At 42.0% G+C, this 19,426-nt stretch overlaps 3 protein-coding genes across 3 annotated transcripts in view; 2 read left to right on the forward strand and 1 right to left on the reverse strand.

Moving 5' to 3' along the window:
* Wdr70 (WD repeat domain 70) overlaps nt 1–3,689 on the reverse strand; it is a 223,620-nt gene extending 219,931 nt beyond the window's left edge. Inside the window, exons 1-2 of the mRNA XM_013018678.1 lie at nt 3,603–3,689; nt 3,441–3,510 (exon numbers count right to left, since the gene is read on the reverse strand). Coding sequence (XP_012874132.1) covers nt 3,441–3,510; nt 3,603–3,627 — 95 coding nt within the window. The 5' untranslated portion in view covers nt 3,628–3,689. The remainder of the gene's footprint in view (nt 1–3,440; nt 3,511–3,602) is intronic.
* A 6,359-nt stretch (nt 3,690–10,048) lies between these two features.
* Nucleotides 10,049–19,426, forward strand: part of Nup155 (nucleoporin 155kDa) — a 76,477-nt gene continuing 67,099 nt past the window's right edge. The window contains exons 1-6 of the mRNA XM_013018522.1: nt 10,049–10,321; nt 12,801–12,938; nt 13,728–13,824; nt 14,518–14,588; nt 16,695–16,787; nt 18,660–18,980. Of these exons, the coding sequence (XP_012873976.1) occupies nt 10,165–10,321; nt 12,801–12,938; nt 13,728–13,824; nt 14,518–14,588; nt 16,695–16,787; nt 18,660–18,980 (877 nt within the window). The 5' untranslated portion in view covers nt 10,049–10,164. The remainder of the gene's footprint in view (nt 10,322–12,800; nt 12,939–13,727; nt 13,825–14,517; nt 14,589–16,694; nt 16,788–18,659; nt 18,981–19,426) is intronic.
* On the forward strand, nt 11,917–12,434 carry LOC105987386 (malignant T-cell-amplified sequence 1-like). The gene has a single exon (XM_013018640.1). It carries the CDS (start codon nt 11,965–11,967, stop codon nt 12,379–12,381), a length of 417 nt encoding a protein of 138 aa, XP_012874094.1. The 5' UTR covers nt 11,917–11,964; the 3' UTR covers nt 12,382–12,434.

Genomic DNA, 19,426 nt, shown 5'->3' on the forward strand with positions numbered 1-19,426 from the left:
TGGGCGCTGTCCCTCAGCTCTTCAGCTCAAGGCTAGCGCTCTACCACTTGAGCCACAGCGCCACTTCCGGCTTTTTTCTTTTTGCTTACGTGGTGCTGAGGAATGGAACTCAGGGCCTCAGGCATGCAAGGCAAGCGCTCTACCACTGAGCCACCTTCCCAGCCCGACAAAAATCTTTAGATATGCAATACTTAACAACTAATGTAAGACTACTCCATTTGCCAATTTTATAACATTCTTCAAGATAATCATAAAATACTAAGGAAGAAAGCAGAGATTACAGAGAATTTTTATGACATTCTCATTACTAAGTATTGGCTGAATATTCCTTACCCAAAATGCTTAATACCAAAACAAGCAGATTTCAGAAATGTTTGCATTTGGGAATATTTACACAGATTTTTTTTTTTACTGAAATCCAAAAATTTTAATTAATTTATTGTTAATATAGAGGTGATGTACAGATGGATTAGAATTACATGAGTCACACTCTGGAGTCACTACTGAGAAGCTCCTGGAATTCACCAGAATATATCTTGAGAGCCAATTGAGTAGAAAATAGATAAGCCCTGTGTCAGTGATTTCCATAAGGAAATCAAGTAAGTCATCAAAGGCCCCAGAAGCACATAGTGGTGGTGAGACGGACATGAATAGTGATATGGATGGAGGAGAAAATGGTATGATTTAACTTGAGTCCTGCTGTGGGAAGAAGACATAATCAAGCCATCAAGCTGTCTCTAGAATATACAGGTGTAGGAGTTTGGATGTGCTTTGTCTTGTCTCCTCTGAATTTCATGTTGAAGTTTGGTTAGAAGTGGTAGAATCCTGGTGAGGATATTATGTCAGTAAAAGTGATTCAAGTAGCAAAAAAAAAAAAAAGAATTACATGAGTCAGGTAATGACTACACTTCCTTTCATAGTGTCTTCTATTCCCTCATTCTCTCAGTCTCTCCCTCCTATGTCCAGTAAGCTCCATTGCTGCCCATTTTCACCCTTTTTCCCTTGAGTTCTATGCCCTCCACCCCACTCTCCTAAAGATAAATATGTGAATACACCAGACAAAAGGTAAAGACAGAATCATCAAAAACTAAAAAAAAAAGTCTTTCATTTCTATATCTTGGAATTCATTTTAGTATATATATATATAACTTTATATAAATCTGAAGAGGCATTTAGGCATTGTGCCTTTGTGTTTCTCTCCTAAGAGTATCCTCTATTGGTCTCATTGTAAGTATCTAGAATCCTGTGTAATTTGTCATTTTAGATCTAACTTCCACTTATCAGAGAGAACATGTGCTGTTTGTCTCTCTGAGCTTGGCTTACCTCATGATTTGTTCTAGTTCCATCCATTTCCCTGCAAATGACATTTTTTTCTTCTAAATGGATGTATAAAATTCCATTGTATACAGGTACCACATTTTTTGGATCCACTCATCTATTGTGGGGCATCTGGGCTGTTTCCATATCTTGGCTATTGTGAACAGTGCAGCAATGAACATAGATGTGCAGGTTTCCTTATTATGTTCAGGGTAGATACCCAGGAATGGTATGGCTGGGTCACAGGGAAGGTCTATGTTTAGTTTATTGAGGAATCTCCAGACATTTTCTAGAATGATTAGACTAGTTTATATTCCCACAGAAGTGCAGTAGGGTTCCTTTTTCCCCATATCACCACCAACATTTGTTCTTGTTTGAATTCACAACGTTGGCCAATCCTACTGGGATGAGATGAAATCTAAGAATTGTTTTGATTTACATTTCCTTTATGGCCAGGGATGATGAGCATTTCCTTATGTGTTTCTTTGCCATTCTTACTTCCTCTTCTAAGAAGTGTCTCTTTAGCTCCCTTGTCTATTTAGTGATTGGTCTATTAGGTTTGGAAAGGGTTAGTTTCTTGAGCTTCTTGTAAGTATTGGATATTAGGTTTTTGTCTAATATATTGCTGGTAAGGATCATTTTCAGTTGTTTGGCTGTCTTTCTAGTTTAGTAATTATGTCCTTAACTGTGCAGAACTCATTTTGATGAGAACTCACTTACTTGTCAATTCTCATCCTAGCTGTTGTGCCCCTGGGACTCTATTCAAGAAGTTTCTACCTATAAATTCTAACATTTCTAACTCTTTTGGTTTTAAGACAATCATTTTGCTATGAGGCCCAGGATGGCTGTGTACTCACAACAACCTTGCCTCAGGCCGCTGAGTTTGATACCACAATGGTACATAGCTGTCTGAAATTCAAAACTTTTTGAGTCGCTCAAAGTTACAAATTCAAGCCTGGCACTGGTGGCTGCCTGTAATCTTAGCTACTCAGGAGTCTAAGATCTGAGGATCCCCATCAAAACCAGCCCGGGCACGAATGTATATGAGACTCTTATCTCCAATTAACCACCAGAAAGCCGGAAGTGGCACTGTGGCTCAAGTGGTAGAGCTCTGACCTTAAGCTGAAGAGGTCTGGGATAGCACCCAGGTCCAGAGTTCAAGCCCCACAACCGAAGGAAAAAAAAATTACATATCAGATTTTTTTATTTTTTATTTTTGCCAATCCTGGGTCTTGAATTCAGGGCCTGGGCACTGTCTCTGAGCTTCTTTTGCTCAAGGCTAGCACTCTACCAATTGAGCCACAGCACCACTTCCAGCCTTTTCTGTTTATGTGGTACAGAGAAATCGAACCCAGGGCTTTATGCATGCTAGGTAAGCACTCTACCACTAAGTCACATTCCCAATCCCAAATTTATAATTTTTTAATTAGTAGTGCTTAAACTATTCCAGTGACCAACCAACTTCCTTTTTTTTCCCAATCAACCTTCTTATCGTTTTCCAATTTATCTAAATCCCCACCCCTTTAAACAACCCTAGTACCTTAACTAAGCAGAATAGAGGATATCCCTACCTTAAGGCCTGAGGCCTGAAAAAATAAAAAGTTCCACTACATGGAACAGGAACTTTGTAGTTTAAAATATGAAGACTACATTAGTTGGCCCATTCTAATCAGAGAACTTAATTATTATAGCAGAAGTCACACAGATTCAGAGCATGAGAACGATTTAACGCAGCTCAGATGGTTTGAAACTGAAGGAGGGAAGATGAGAGTAATCCAAATATCCTAAGGCGCTAAGAGACAGCCAGAAAGAAAAATACCTCACCCTGTAACAAACCGTATTGAGCACAGAGACAGATTCCTTCTCTTGGCTTCTCCATCTCCATCCCCCCCCCTTCTCCCTCCAGGGATCATTTGTAGCAAAAGGACCACCTCTTCGAGGACTCAAAGCAATCAATCCTGGTCTCAAAGTGTCCCCTAAGTGAATTGGCTTCAACAGATAGGAACTACAGGTAAGAACTACAAGGTTTACGCGCAGCTAGAGCGATGCGGATGGGTCAGCAGGTGCAGTTAAGTCACCCCGGGCTCCCGCCGGCGCCTAAACCTCGCCAAAGGGTCCACCACTCACCGAACCCCGTGAAGCCCATGGTGACGGCCAGCTGCGGGTCGGGCCCCGACGCGTCCGAACCCGGCACTATCAAGACAAGGAAAGAGCATCCGTTAGTGCGGCGTCTCGGCTCCGCCACGCACGGCCCGCCCGCGGGGCTCAGCTCAAGGAGAACCTACCTTCGCCGGACGCCGGCGGCTCCATGACTCTCGGGAGTGCGGAACGCCCAGCAAAAGCAGTGCACACCACAGCTTCAGCTTCCCGGCAAACCTGAACGGAAGTGTCGCCGCTGAGCGTCGGCGTCCCGCCAAGAACGGCGCCCTCCGCGAAAGAAACTGAGGCTTCCGGAAGGGCGCCGCCCTAGCGGTTTGGCGGGGAAGTGCTAGCGAGGCCGCCCAGGCCTCCCAATTCAATCCAGTAGAGAGAAAACTAAACTGCATTTTCTCTAAATCCTTGCGTTTTTAAGGTACTTTCTCTGCCAAGGCGATAGTTCTACAATTCTAAAGAGATTTTTCCCTTTTTGTCCTTCTTTATAATGACATTCCCACAGTGTCTACTTATTGAGCTTTTTTTGGTTTGGTTTGGTTTTGCCAGTCCTAGGGCTTGAACTCAGAGCCTACGCACTGTCTGAGCTTCTTTTGCACAAGGCTAGCACTCTACCACTTGAGGAACAGCTCCACTTTGGGCTTTCTCTGTTTTTGGGGTACTGAGGAATTTAACACAGAGCTTCATGCATCCTAGGCAAACACTCTACCAGTAAGACACATTCCCAGCCATAAGTATGTGGGTTTTGGTTTTTTTTCGGTTTTGGGTTTGGGTTTTGTTAGTCTTGGGGCTTGAACTCTGGGCTTGGGCGCTGTCCCTCAGCTCTTCAGCTCCAGGCTAGTGCTCTACCATTTGAGACACAGCACCACTTCTTTATTGAGTATATTTTAAGGACGAGATTTTAAGAATCTCCAGCGCTCTCAGGAGGAAACCAAAAAGACCTGAGTAGCCAAGCGACTAGTCATAAAACTCTCAGTAGCACCTGCTAATAACTAAAGATTGCCACTGACTTAGCAATCATTGTTTGTATAGCAAAATATCCAAAACATTTAATTCACAGATCTACTACAATTCCAGTTTATGCTGGTTTTGATTTGTATGTGTCCGTGTGTGCTGTAATAAGCAGGGGGGCCCTGATAATCAGCTTGGCCCGGTGGCCAGGCCCGCTTGGAGGGGAAGAGGGAACGGAGCATCAAGAGGCTGAAATGGTCCCACCAGGTATGCCCTGGAGGGGCAGAGCATGCCATGGAAAGGGGGCGGGGTGTGCTGCTGGAGGGGGTGGGGCGTCGAGCCCCACATGGCAAGTGGTCCAGAAGTGATTGAACAATGGGCAGCTTGGGGGAGGGACATAAATGGCAGTTGGAAACCATTTAGACAGATAAAACCCTTAGTCCCATTGGAGTGCGGGAGGGGCGCAGCCTATATGTAGGCAAAGTGGGAGTGGAGAGACAGAGACAGCAGGAGGGGAAAGCCTGCGGGAGCAGAGCAGGGCAGGCCTGTGGAGAGTGGAGAAGCCTGCAGAGAAGAAGGAAAGAAAGAAAGGAAAAGCCTTCCCCTTTGGACATTTGGAGCTTTGAGCTTTGGAGGTCTGGGGTTGGAGGTTTGCAGACCGACTGATAACGGTCGGGGCTGCCCATTAGAGGCATGGAGGTTCTGTGGTGGAGGCTGCTCTTGGTTCTGGGAATCTAGCCCAGGATCTAGCCCCCCTTCTGGTGTGAATAGTGTGAATAAAATTTTTTGTCTCCTTTAACCGTGCCTCGATGGATTGTCTCCAGCTTTGGAGGTCATAATTTGTGCAAGTACTGGGGCTTGAATTCCATGCCTGAGCACCATCCCTGCTTTTTCACTCAAGGCTGGCACACTGTTACTTGAGCCACAACTCCACTTCTGGCATTTTGCTGGTTAAATGCTGATAAGAGATTCATGGGCTTTCCTGCCAGGCCTGATTTCAAACCACAATCTTCAGATCTCAGGCTCCCGAGTCGCTAGAATTATAGGAGTGAGCCACCGACATTAGGCATATCCTTGGTGAACCTAGGAAAACTAGCAACCTATGTCCTGGTGCCAGTGGCTCATGCCTGTAATCATAGCTATCAGTGTAATAACCCATGGGGCCCCAGGCCTGCTGGAGGGGGCGGGGCATCAAGAGGCAGACCTCATGGGGCACCTCTAGAGGGGCGTGCCATGCCACGGAAAGGGGCGGGTGTGCTATTGGAGGGGGGGGCGTTGAGCCCCACATGGTTAGCTGCATATTGGGATTGGACAGGAGCAGCTTGGGGGAGGAGCATGAATGGGGGTTTGAAACCATTAGTGGGGGGGTGCAGCCTGTCAGGGCATATATAGGTGGCCTGCTCCGAGGCCCGGGGAGAGTAGGAGAAAAACCTGAGTCCTGAGGGGAGGTTAGGAGAGGTTAGGGGGAAAACGGTCGGGAGGGAGGAGAGAGGAGTCCGGAAGACACCTGGACTCCTGAGGAGGGGGGAGGCCGGAGGAGACTGGAGGAGACCAGGATACCAGGAGCAGTCCAGAGGAAAACAGCCTGGAGGTGACTGGGAGTCCTGAGGGGAGGTTGAAGGGAGGTTAGTGCGGAGTTAATGCAGAGGAAGGAGAGTAGTAGGAGTGGAAGAAGAGTCGGCAGGAGGGAAAGCCTACCGGAGCGGAGCAGGAAGGCCTGTGGAGGGCAGGGCAAGCCTCGAGAGGAAGCCATTCGGGGCCTCCTCGAAGGGGCCATTTGGGGCTGCGTTTGAGGTCATCCGGGGCCGCCTCTGGAGGCCATTTGGGACCATCCTCCCAGAGCAGAGCAGACCTGTGGAAAGTGGAAAGGCCTGCAGAGAAGGAGGAAGGGAAGAAAGGGAAAAAACCTTCCCCTTGGACTTTGGAGCTTTGGAGGTCAGAGGTTTGGAGATTTGCAGACCAACTACTAAAGGTCAGGGGGTCAGGACTGCCTATTGCAGGCTTGGAGGTTCAGTAGTTGAGGCTGTTCTTGGTTCTGGGTATCTAGCCCAGGACAAGGTAGTCTCAAGACCTCTTTCTGGTGTATTTGTGTGTAAATAAACTTTTGTCCACTTTCACTGTGCCTCAATGGATTGTCTCTCTCTCTCTGGAGGTCATAAGTCTCAGGAGACTTAAAGTTTGAAGCCACCTGCATGAATACAACTCTGTTGAATCCCAAGCATCAAAACTACAAACAAAAACCAAAACTATTAGCATAACTTCCAAACCTTTTATGGTTTTATCTTTTTATTCCCTACAATACCAGCCTTTTCTTACCTTAAGCTGCTTTAGAACAAGGTATACTGAAACATCTCTTCACCAATCTCTATTTTCTTGATTTTACCCTACTAATCACTCGTGTCATAGTAAACTTCATTTATTCTAGTAAATATGTACAGACTTTTCTCCAACTAAGTTATGTCCCCTTCTATTTGACTAAGTCACTGCAATAGCAAAATGTTTGGCTACATATCAGTCTTCCTTAAATGAGTGAATCAAAGAAGGAAAGCAATTTTAAAGGTAAAAAGTTACTTATGTGCAATATGCTGTTTTCAGACAACAAAGTTTGATTTCATTTCAAGAGATTAACCACAAAAGTCAATGTAGGGCTGGGAAAGTGGCATGCCTGAGGCCCTGGGTTCGATTCCTCAGCACCACATAAGCAAAAAGAAAAAAAGCCAGAAGTGGCGCTGTGGCTCAAGTGGTAGAGCGCTAGCCTTGAGCTGAAGAGCTGAGGGATAGTGCCCAGGCCCAAAGTTTGGGCCCCACGACTGTACCCCCCCAAAAAAGTCAATGTATACATTAATAATTAAGTCTAATTCATTTCACATTTACCCAACTATTAATACCAATAGCTCTTACATGAGTATAAATAAGCAGGTACAGGAACAGAACTTTATAAACACAGCTTATCTATTCCATCGCCTCAAGCTCACATTTATTTCATCTCTTCAATGGTCAAAAGTTGTAGGTAAATCTTGAGATAATACATTAGTTTTCTTTCTGCCTGTCAGTGGGTTTGAACTCAGGGTTTAGGCGCTGTCCCTGAGCTGTTGTGCTCAAGACTAATTCCTTACCACTTGAGCCACAGTATTTTCTGGCTGCTTGGTGGTTAACTGAGATAATAGTCACCTGTTTTTTTCTTTTTTTTTTTTTTTTGGGTCCGGTCATGGGGCCTGAACTCTGGGCCTGGGCGCTGTCCCTCACTCAGCTCTTCAGCTCAAGGCGAGCGCTCTACCACTTGAGCTACAGCGCCACTTCCGGTTTTCTGGTGGTTTATTGGAGATAGGAGTCTCACGGTCTCTCCTGCCCAGGCTGGCTTTGAACCCGATCCTCAGATCTCAGCCTCCTGAGTAGCTAGGATTACAGGCGTGAGCCACCAGCGCCCGGCCTATTGTAGTCATTTTAAAAAAGGCACTTATAATCTGGATTAGATCTTTCATGAAAAAAAAATTTTACCTGTAATGTTGGTTTACAAATGATTATTCTGACACACATACATATATTCTGATTTTTGAAAATCAATAGAAAAACTTTAGCTACTCAAGAAGTTGAGATCTGAGGAAATTTTATCACTTTTAGGAAAGCATCAAGTTGTGGCAGAAGATACAGTTTTCAAGAAAAACTTGGAAGCCAGATTCCCAATTTTCTGTTCTCTAACCCCAACTACTCAGGAATCTGAGATCTGAGGATGGTGAGTCAAAGACAGCCTAGAAGAGAAACCCAGAAACTCTTATCTCCAATTATCCAACAAAAAGACAGAGTGGAGCTGTGGTACAAGTGGTAGTGCCAGCCTTGAATGAAAAAGCCAAACAAGAGCAAAAGACCCTGACTTCAAGTTTCAGTAGAGCCACAAAAAGAAGGGGGAAAATACATGAACTTTGAAAACTTGTAATGCCTACCATAAAGTCTTCCAATACTTAAAAAAAAATTTCAATGATGTAGGTAGTGATATTTATGGTATATTTTTTCTATTGCCTGATAAAATGTCAAGATTGGAAGTTATATATAGCTCAGTAAACTTGATCTCCCAAATGATCAAGATATTGTTACAGAACCATGCAAGAATAAAAGACTTGAGTCAAAGAACAAGATGGATTTCAATTTGATAAAGTACAAAAAAGTAAACTAATAAGGGTTGGGAGGGAGGAAATATTTTGGTTGTATAATATTTACTAGCATTGACAAGGCCCTTGTTTTGATCTGTTTGTGTGCATATGAAACAATTTCATAATAGCTGTTAAGAGTAGTGGAAATGTTAATATTTTGGGGGGATGTGAAGGGGATTTATTCAATAATCAAAACATAGAAACACTGTGTGTTTGTTACGTGGCCTGCAGACCTACTTGAGTGCCCGTGAGCTTAATCTATTTTCTAAATAATACTTCAACAAGGGAAAAAAATCTAATGTTTTGAATTCCATGGTGTAATTAACTTTAAGAAACTACCATTTGTGAACTTGGTATAGTGGTGCATGCTTCTAATCCCAGCGATCAGGATATGGAGGCAGCAACATTTTCTTGAAGACCTACTTGAGCTACACACAGAGATCTTGTCTTTAAAAAAAAAACAACAAAAAGAAACTATCACTTATAAAGTTTTGGTGCAGTGTCAAGAAGAGCAAGTATAAATTCCTCCATTCAAATCCATTAGTGGCAAAAACAAGTAAAAATACATAGTGTTACCTTTTACTTAAAATTTTTTCCCTTTATTTTTGAGATATGTCCACACAATGTAGTCCAGGCTAGCCTCCAATTCCCATGCTGCCACAGGCTTACATTCTTATGCCAGTTCCTAGTGATATATTTGTTTTGCTTGTTGGCTACCCTGAGAGGAACTTTTGTAGTAGTTTGATAGTCTCAGCAACAGGCTTTATGGCAGTGTGTTTGACACAAAGTAAATACACAAAAATGAAACCGAAGTCTGGCCTCTGTGCAATGAGAGAAACAGAAAAAGTATGAAGTAATTCATCGATATGCAGCGAATACTGCATCGATCACTTAATATTTCACAGTAATAATTTACAAAGCCAACAGCAATATGTAAAGAAAGCCTAGTAAGTTTCAACTTATTCCACTGTTCACTTATAACCTGTATGTCATAAGCTACCAGATCCTAACTATGCTCCCCCCACACACAAACACGCACACACACACGCACAGTGAAGCTAAGAGTACCAAGGTAACCAACGTATGTACTCTGGCTCAACAGTTGGGAGTTGTGGAATTCTAACTTGGGAAGCTCGGGCCCAGGGCCAGCACGTGCGAAAACCTTCCAGAACCTGCCACACTCCCTCACCCCCACCTCCCGGGTTCTCTTCCCTTCCCTCCCTCCGGTCCTGCCTACCGTCCATCCTAACCCTTAGCTTCCCCTGCATCTCCTAATCTCCCTAGCCTTACCCTTCCCTCTCCACCCCTTCCATCCTTCCCACGACTACCTCCCCGGTTCCCCGCCCACCAAGCCTCACCTCCAGCTTCGCCCCACCCCTAACGTCCAGAGCCTCAATAACTTCCGCTTTCCCGCTAGCAAACCGGCGGCTTCCCGTCCTCAGACCCGGGAGCCGGAAGTGCGTCTTGACGAGGCGCCGGGACGCTCGTTTGGCGCGCGCGCGCCCTAGGCCGCGGGTTTGAGCTAGCGTCTTGGGCTTCCTCACATTTCTCCTTGCCTTTCAATTATTTCCAGACTCCAGGGTCTCCGACTTCGGAGATGCCGTCGTCTTTGCTGGGCGCAGCAATGACAGCCTCTACATCGGCCGCGTCTCTGCAGGAAGCTCTGGAAAATGCCGGGCGGCTGATCGATCGTCAGTTGCAAGAAGACCGCATGTACCCGGACCTTTCGGAGCTGCTGACGGTGCCTGCCCCAAGTGAGTGATCGGTGCCCATTGGGTGCCCCTACTTGCTCGGCCGAAAGGATTCTGGCCTGATTTTTCAACTTGGTCTTTATCCCCAGAGTTGACCCCCGTGAGAACCCTCTGAGACGGAGAGCGCGGTTCGTTGCATTTCAAAGGACAACAAACAGCTCCTTTCGCTTCCCCCCATGCTCATTTTCATCTTTTTGAACAGATTCTCAGTTGGAGCAACAAAGAGGCCAAAATCTAACCCTCATGAGCCTCTCTTGCTGCTGCCAAGTACTGGTCATGTCTCTGTACATTGTTCTGTTAATGCTTGAGTAACATCGAATAGCAAGCGAAGTTAATTTGAAAATCTACCATGTTTTCTCGAAGATACGGTTTGTTATATGTAGACAGTACTATATGTAGAAGATTCTGAGAGGTGTTAACATAATCTAGTGGAATAAGGAAGAGAACGGAGAAATAAATACAGAGAGGGCAAAGTGATTGTGTTAATGAAAGACCCGTGACTGCGAAGTAATTCCTTCGAAGGTTTTAGACTATAAACAATTCCTCGAGGCTAAAGGATTTGCATTCTTTGCTAGAGACTGAATCTTTTATGAGATGGAAATCAGAGAAAGGTATAAGAGATATAGATGCGATTTCTGTTTAGCAGGAACCAAAGGACAGGATAATCTGTACAATGGAAATTAAAAAGAACACTAATAATTCCTTAAGAAACTACAGCAGAAATGGTAGAAATAAAGATATTTGCACCTGACAGCTGCTTACAAGTTGGCTTGCTCTATAAAAGTCTGTTTGTTCTATTAGCAACTGTCATCTCACTTTGTCCTCTAAATTTGAAAAGAAGTCCATATATTTTGGTTCTGTTCTTAAGTATATAATCTCTTCTTACACACTTTCTCTTAGAGCTAATCTTTTCCTTCTCTTATGTCCTCAATCCTTTGGTTTTCTTGGTCGGTCGTGGGGCTTGAACTCTAGGCCTGGGCACTGTCCCTGAGCTCTTCAGATCAAGGCTAGCACTCTGCCACTTTAGCTACAGTGCCACTTACAGCCTTTTCTGTTTATGTGGTGCTGAGGAATCGAACCCAGGGCCCCATGCATGCAAGGCAAGCACTCTACCACTGAGCCACCTTCCCAGCCCCTTTGGTTTTCTTATATTGAATTTAGCATGTGTTCTGAAAGAAGCCCCTGCTTATCATTTCTAGCATGTACTTCTCTGCCTGACAAATTTTCCCAGACTCTCAGTGAAAATCCTTTAGGTTTTCTGAAAGTTTCCTTAATCATTTCCATCCTCATTCAAGCTACTAATTGCACCCTTTGTGTTTCTACTTCATGTGCAATATTCCATTAAAAATTTTTTTAGGTTTAAATAAAATACCCAAAATTTGCCTTTGTTTAGGAGCTGGGAAGGTGGCTCAGTGGTAGCGTGCTTGCCTTGCATGCCTGAGGCCCTGGGTTCTATTCCTCAGCACCACATAAGCAAAAAGAAAAAAAGCCTGAAGTGGCACTGTGGCTCAAGTGGTAGAGTGCTAGCTGAAGAGCTGAGGGACAGTGCCCAGAGTTCAGGCCTCATGACCAGCCCCCCCACCCAAAAAAAAAAGAACCAATTGATAGAGCCATTTCCAGGTACTGAGCCATAGCTTAATCAAATCATGCGTAAGAAAGATCCTGTCAGAATTGTTCGATGCCATAAGCATATAGAAATCCTAACAGTAAATGGAGAATTACTGTTTTTTAGACAAAGAGAAGGGCCTTTTTATCCAACCCTAAGGTTACTTCACAAATATCCTTTTATCCTGCCACACCAGCAGGTTGACAAAGGAGCCATCAAATTTGTACTCAGTGGAGCAAATATCATGTGTCCAGGCTTAAGTTCTCCTGGAGCTAAGCTTTACCCTGCTGCAGTAGATACCATTGTTGCAATCATGGCAGAAGGAAAACAGCATGCTTTATGTGTTGGAGTTATGAAGATGTCTGCAGAAGATATTGAGAAAGTCAACAAAGGAATTGACATTGAAAATATCCATTATTTAAATGATGTGCTGTGGCATATGAAAACATATAAATAAGCCTCAGAAGGAAGGCACTTGGGCTAAATATGGATATTGTGCAGTATCTGTGTCTGTGTGATGAATTCAATGAATAGCATGAATCAAACAACTGATTGTGATGAATAATTTCTACAGATTCTAAAAAAAAGAGTCTCATGGACTTTCCTGCCCGGGCTGGCTTTGAACCATGATCCTCAGATCTCAGCCTCCTGAGTAGCTAGGATTACAGGCATGAGCCTCCAGTGCCTGGCTAACTGTTCCCTTCTTAATAATGACATTTCTCAGAGGACTTAAAGTCAGACTGGAGCTCCTTTATTCTGTTTATAGTTTTAGGACTATTACATGTGCAAATTTTAAATATTTATTTTTGTGCCTGTGGCTTATAATGCTTCTCTAAATACAGTTGATGATTTTAAATGTATGCTTGCTTTTTGTAGGCAATCCCACTGTTTCTGGCATGTCAGATATGGATTATCCTTTACAAGGTCCTGGTTTGCTGTCAGTACCCAACCTTCCAGAGATCAGCTCTATCCGAAGAGTTCCTCTCCCACCAGAACTTGTTGAACAGTTTGGCCGTATCCTACTACTTTGTACTTAACTATTTGATAAATGTTAAAAATTGGTATTTTATCATAAATATTGTTTCTGTTTAATTAATGTCTATAATTCACATGAGTCTTATTTAAGATAAATTTAATACCTGAGTAGTTTATTCTTCTTTTTTTTTTTGTGGATTATGGGGCTTAAACTCGGGGCTTGGGTGCTGTTCCTGAGCTTTTTCACTCTCCCACTTTGAGCCACCGTGCCACTTCCAATTTTCTCGTGGTTAATCAGAGATAAGAGTCTCACACGGCTAGGAATGTGGCTTACTGGTAGAGTGCTTGCCTAGCATGCATGAAGCCCTGGGTTCTATTTATATCAGTACCACGAAAGAGAAAAAGATGGAAATGGTGCTGTGGCTCAAGTGATAGAATGCTAGCTTTAAGCAAAAGAAGCTCAGGGACCGTGTCCAGGCATGAGTTCAAGCCACAGGACTGTCAAAAAAAAAAGGCTCACAGACTTTGATGCCTAGGCTTGCCTCGAACTGCGATCCTCATACTGGTGCCCAGCTAATTTTATTACTATTATTTTTATAGAGTGAACAAGTCATAGTCGCACATAGACATACTCCAGCTACATAATTAGACAATTATTCAAGGGGCCTAATCCAGGGTCTTATGTATGCTAGCCAAGACTTTTACCATTGGCTATACTTCCAGCTCCCAGTTTATTATTACTTTTTAATTCTTAAAGCAATTCTTTTAAGTCAAAAGCTACTGAAATAAATTTAAGAAAAATTCTACCTTACATGTATACTACCTCAGATATGCAATGTAACTGCATGATGGGTGTTTTCCCTCCCATCAGCAGAGCTTGGCTTACAATTGACAGTGACATATTTATGTGGAACTATGAGGATGGGTACGTATTTAAGGCTGGTTTGCTTTAGTGTGATTGGAATTTATATAATTTTTATTGCTTCCTGCAGTTAGTGTTCCTTGAGTACCCTTGAGTTACATTCATTTCACCAATACTATTTTCCCATCATATATTTCACACTGCTCTGCTAGAAGTAGTTCTGAATAAGAATAGTCCTGCCTAGATGGAACAAGCAGTCCAAAAATTTTATTTATTATGTCTTAGTGAAATCTGCTTCCATAAAATAGGGACTTGACAACTTATGAATCATAGAAATTCACTTTTCACATCTCTGAAGGTTCAGAATCTAAGATCAAGACACTGACAGACATGCTGTCTATTGAGAGCTCACTTATCTTCATATAGCAAAAAGAGCAACAGAGCTCTTTGGAGATCTCTCAAGGTCATTAATTTACACTCTTGCCCCAGTGCTCCAGCTATTGGATGATGTTACTTGGTTGTCATTGTGCTCATAGCCTAGGTAGTAGAGACATTTGGAATGTGGTACAGCTTTACCTGTTGTTCTTTCTCATTCATGTTTAGACTTAAGTAAGCCTGTGTTCCTGGGTCCTAGTCCTCAACTAGTTTAGTTTGCATCATAGTTTTCATTATATCCTATATCTAGTTACAATTAATAAAAAGCATAATAAGACCTGTCTTTACATGTATAAAATATTTTTCTTCTATTACTGACAGAGGAGATCTTGCCTATTTTGACGGACTTAGTGAGACTATTCTTGCTGTGGGGCTTGTGAAACCAAAAGCTGGTAAGAAATAAAAATACAAGGATGAAATTAATTTTCTATACACAGAGACTCCAAAATGTTTTAGGACTGAATAGTAATACATGTTAAGTAGTTGAGTTTCCCATTAAAGTTTTTTTACATTTTATTTATTTGTTTATTTTTTTTCAGTGAGTTTCTTTTTTTTTTTTTTTATTGTGAGAATACCATACAGAGGAGTTACAATTACATGGGCAAGATCCCATTAAAGTTTTATTCTGAATTGTAGGAAATACATAAAATGATTAGGAACACTTAACTATTCTCAGTAATGATGTATTTGTCTTTTTATTGTATATAATTTTTTTCTGACATTGTTACCCATCTCTCTGTATATAATTCTTAAATTTATTTTTGTTCTTTTTTAATGCTTGTTCTTAATCTATCTAAAGTCTGTATCTTAGCATTTTGTTAGTCTTGATAGCACATGGATGTGAGAACAGCATTCAGAATAAGCCCTAGAGGAGATACAAGCACTGTTTAACTTATAGCATCAACTTTATAATGCCAGATGTAGAGTTACTGACAAGAAGAATGAATTGGTTTAATTTGAAATACATTTTTGAATACACCTTACTACATGAGGTAATAAGAAAAAAAATTTATCTCATGTCCAGTCCTAAATAAAATTAATTTTTTTTTTTTTTGTGACAGTTGTGGGGCTTGAGTTTGGGGCCTGGGTGCTGTCCCTGAACTCCTTTTGCTCAAGGCTAGCAGTCTACCACTTGGCCACAGCACCACTTCTGTTTTTTTCTGGAGAAAATTGGAGATAAGAGTCTCATGGACTTCCCTACCTGGGCTGGCTTTGAACTGCAATCCTTAGATCTCTGCCTTCTTAGTAACTAGGATTACAGGCATGACCCACCAGCCATTGGCTGAGAAATTACTTTTTTTTTTTTTTTGCCAGTCCTAGGGCTTACATTCAGGGCCTGGCCACTGTCCCTGTGCTTCTTTTACTCAAGGCTAGCACTCTACCATTTGAGCCACTTCCAGCTTTTTCTTACTAGTTAATTGTAGATAAGAGTCTCATGGTCTTTCCTGCCTAAGCTGGCTTTGAACTACAATCCTCAGATTCTCAGATTATAGGCGTGAGCCACAAGCACCCAATGAGCACTTACTCTTTTAGGACAGAATAATATTCCTCTACATGGATATGCCACATTGTTTTAGTCATCTATAAAGAGATTGTGAATAATGCTCCTGAGCACAGATGTACAAATGCAACTATTTTAATAAAATTAATGAATTTGTATTGTAACACAGATTTTAAGTAATTAAATATTGAACTGCTTCTTTCTCTTTCTTTTTTTTTTTTTTTTGGTGGGTTGTGGGGCTTGAACTCTGGACTTGGGCGCTGTCCTTGTGCTCTTCAGCTCAAGGCAAGTATTCTACCCTGTGAGCCACAGCGCCACTTCTGGTTTTTGAGTGGTTTATTGGAGATAAGAGTTTCACAGCCTTTCCTGCCAGGGCTGACTTTGAACTGGCTTTGAACCTTGATCCTCAGATCTCAGCCTCCTGAGATTACAGCTAGGATTACAGGCATGAGCCACAGGCGCCCAGCTGAACTGATTATTTCTTTTCTTTTCTTTCTTTCTTTTTTTTTGGCTGGTCATGGGGCCTGAACTCTGGGCCTGGGCACTGTCCCTTAGCTCTCACAGTCTCTAGCTCAAGGCTAGCGCTCTACCACTAGAGTCACAGCGCCACTTCCAGCTTTTTCTGCTTATGTGGTGCTGAGGAATCGAACCCAGGGCCTCAGGCATGCAAGGCAAGAGCTCTACCACTGAGCCACCTTCCTAGCCCTGAACTGATTATTTCTTTATTTTTCTTTCTCTTTTTTTTTTTTTTGGTCGGCCGTGGGGCTTGAACTCTGGGCCTGGGCGCTGTCCCTCAGCTCTTCTGAACTGATTATTTCTTAATGGTGGTTATTTTTGCTACTGTTTACTTAAATGGTCAGACAGTGGTAGTTTAATATTAGAATGACTTATCTAGATTTAGACATTTCATAAAGTGTCATTAGTAGTTTGATGATAAAACCATACCGAAATGCTGGCTGCTTTTCAGAAAGTAATTTTTCCCATGTGTTTGCCTTAGGCATTTTTCAACCTCATGTACGGTACCTCTTAGTATTGGCGACCCCTGTGGATATAGTGATTCTTGGACTCAGCTATGCTAATTTGCAAACAGGTATGTGTTGTATTTTTTTCAGGTATGGCAACCTACATGTTGTATTTTTCAAAATAACCACATATTGGCCAGTTAGCATTGTAATTAAAAATTAATCTGAACTATTGAGTTCCAGTGGCTAAGTTAATCATTATTTCTAACAAATTCTCAGACTCTACCAAAATTTAATGATTTAGGGTACTTTTTTTGGGTTCTATATGTCAGGTCTCAGGTCTTACACATGTTAGACGAGTATACTACTGTTGAACTATATCCCTGGTAGAAAACACATGCACACATGTGCACATATACACACTGTTGGTGCTGACTGATTTTGTGGTATTGGAGATCAGATTCAGACCTTTGCACATCTGAGGCCCAGCTCTCTACAGCTAAGCCACCTGTACCCTGTAGCAAAAGTTTTGTATTATACAGTTTTTTAAAATAATTTTTACTGAGATTAAGTGATTACATAAATTTCACGGCATTGTGAGCTAGTGATACTTAAAGTCATAAACACATTTTAACCTTTACAAATAGTCATTATCATGGTCTATAAAGTTGGTGAATTCTATGAGCTTTGACAATACAACTATTTTCTTCCACATTGGGTGATATGTACATTTCTTTCCTTTTGCTTAGTGTAAGCTATTCTCTCATTCCCTCTCATTCCCTCCCTCCCATGTTGCCCTTGAGTAGTTTAGTTCATTTTTATCAATGTCCAGTGCAGCTGATGGGCCCCTCTGTTGTATATTTTCCCGTTTCCTTCTGATTCTGTGCCCTCCTCCTAGCTTTCCTCAGATGTGCATATATATATATATATATATATATATATGCACACACACACACACACACACATATAAACACATTATGTGGTCAAGAACATGGAGTCATTTAGAAAAGATATGGCTAATTAAGTAGAATCCTTTGTTTCTTGAGTCCTGTTTACTGTGTCATATCTCCTTGCATTTTGGATTTAACATCCACATATCAGGGAGACTACGTGTCATTTATCTCTTTGATCTTGGCTTACCTCGTTCAAAATGATTTGTTCTAATTCCATCTATTTCCCTGCAAATGCCATTGTTTTGTCCTTTTTAATGGCTGTATAATATTCCATTGTATGTAGGTATCACAATTTTTGGATCCATTCATCTGTAGTGGGACATCTGGGTTGTTTCCATATCTTGATATTGTGAAGAGTGCAGCAATGAACATGGGGGTGCATGTGTTCTTGTATCCTGGTTCCTGTTGCTCATGGCAGATGCCTAGAAATAGTATGGCTGGGTCAGAGGGGAGGTCTATATTTAGCTTTCTGAGGTATCTCCAGACTGCTTTCCAAAGTGGTTGTTTTGGTGTACATTCCCACCAGCAATGCAGTAGGGTTCCTCTTTCTCCGCACCCCTCCAGCATTTGTTGTTGGCTGAATTTAGAATGTGAATTTACTGCATTCTGACTGGAGTAAGGTGGTATCTTAGGATTGTTTTTATTTGCATTTCCTTTATGGCCAGGGATGATGAACATTTTCTCATGTGTTTTTTTGCCATTTTTATCTCTTCTCCTGAGAAGTCTTTTTTTAGTTCCCTTGTCCATTTAATGATTGGTTTGTTAGATTTGTGAGGGATTAGTTTCTTGAGTTCCCTGTATAAAATGAATATTAAGCCTTTGTGTGATATATTGCTGCTAGTTTGGTAGCTATGTCGTTAACTGTGCAGAAACCTCTTATTTTAAGGTAGTCCCATTTGTTGAGTCTCTCTACTGTGCTATACAGTTTTAAAAGTAGGTAGATATTTTTGAGAGAATTCAGGAATTCAAATATAAAGATAGTAGAAAGAGCATTTTAAACTTTTAAAAGCAGAGCAACTGACTTTTGTATTTTTTCTTTAAAAATAGGTTCTGGAATTCTTAATGACAGTATGTGTGGTGGAATGCAGTTGCTTCCAGATCCTTTATATTCTCTTCCCACGGATAATACTTACCTTTTGACAATAACCTCCACGGATAATGGCAGAATTTTCTTGGCTGGAAAGGATGGCTGTTTATATGAAGTAGCATACCAAGTAAGCCCAAAATTTATAAACACAATTGCTTTTTCTTTTTTTTTTGGTCGGTCGTGGGGCTTGAACTCTGGGCTTGGGCACTGTCCCTCAGCTCTTCAGCTCAAGGTGAGCCCTCTACCACTTGAGCCACAGTGCCACTTCCGGTTTTCCAATGGTTTATTGGAGAAGAGTCTCACTGACTTTCTTGCCCGGGCTGGCTTTGAACTGCGATCCCCAGATCTCAGCCTCCTGAGTAGCTAGGATTACACACATGAGTCACCAGCGCCTTTTTTTTTTTTTTAAAGCAGTACTGGAGTTTGAACTCAAGGCCTCATTCTTGCTAGGCTAGCAGCATTCTACCACTTGCACCATACTTCTACTCCTGTTTATTGCTAGTTATTTTTAAAGTGTCTCAAAATTCTTCTGCATGGGCTGGCTTTGAATTTGGTCCTTTGGCTCTCAGCCCTCCTAGTAGCTAGAATTGCAGGTAGGAACTTCAGGTACTTGGCTCTATTTTCCTTTCTTTTAGCCTAGGCAAAGATAGACTTGTGTTTTAGTTTTCTAAGTACTATAATGTATTATGATGGAAAAGGTTCTGTTGATTTTTTTTTTTTTTTTTTT

This window comes from Dipodomys ordii, unplaced genomic scaffold (assembly GCF_000151885.1).
Source record: "Dipodomys ordii isolate 6190 unplaced genomic scaffold, Dord_2.0 Scaffold41, whole genome shotgun sequence".
In the NCBI taxonomy this organism is placed as follows: domain Eukaryota; kingdom Metazoa; phylum Chordata; class Mammalia; order Rodentia; family Heteromyidae; genus Dipodomys; species Dipodomys ordii.

Coding starts and splice junctions, on each gene's coding strand:
- LOC105987386 (XM_013018640.1), top strand. CDS start 11,965: ATGCGTAAGAAAGATCCTGTCAGAATTGTTCGATGCCATAAGCATATA.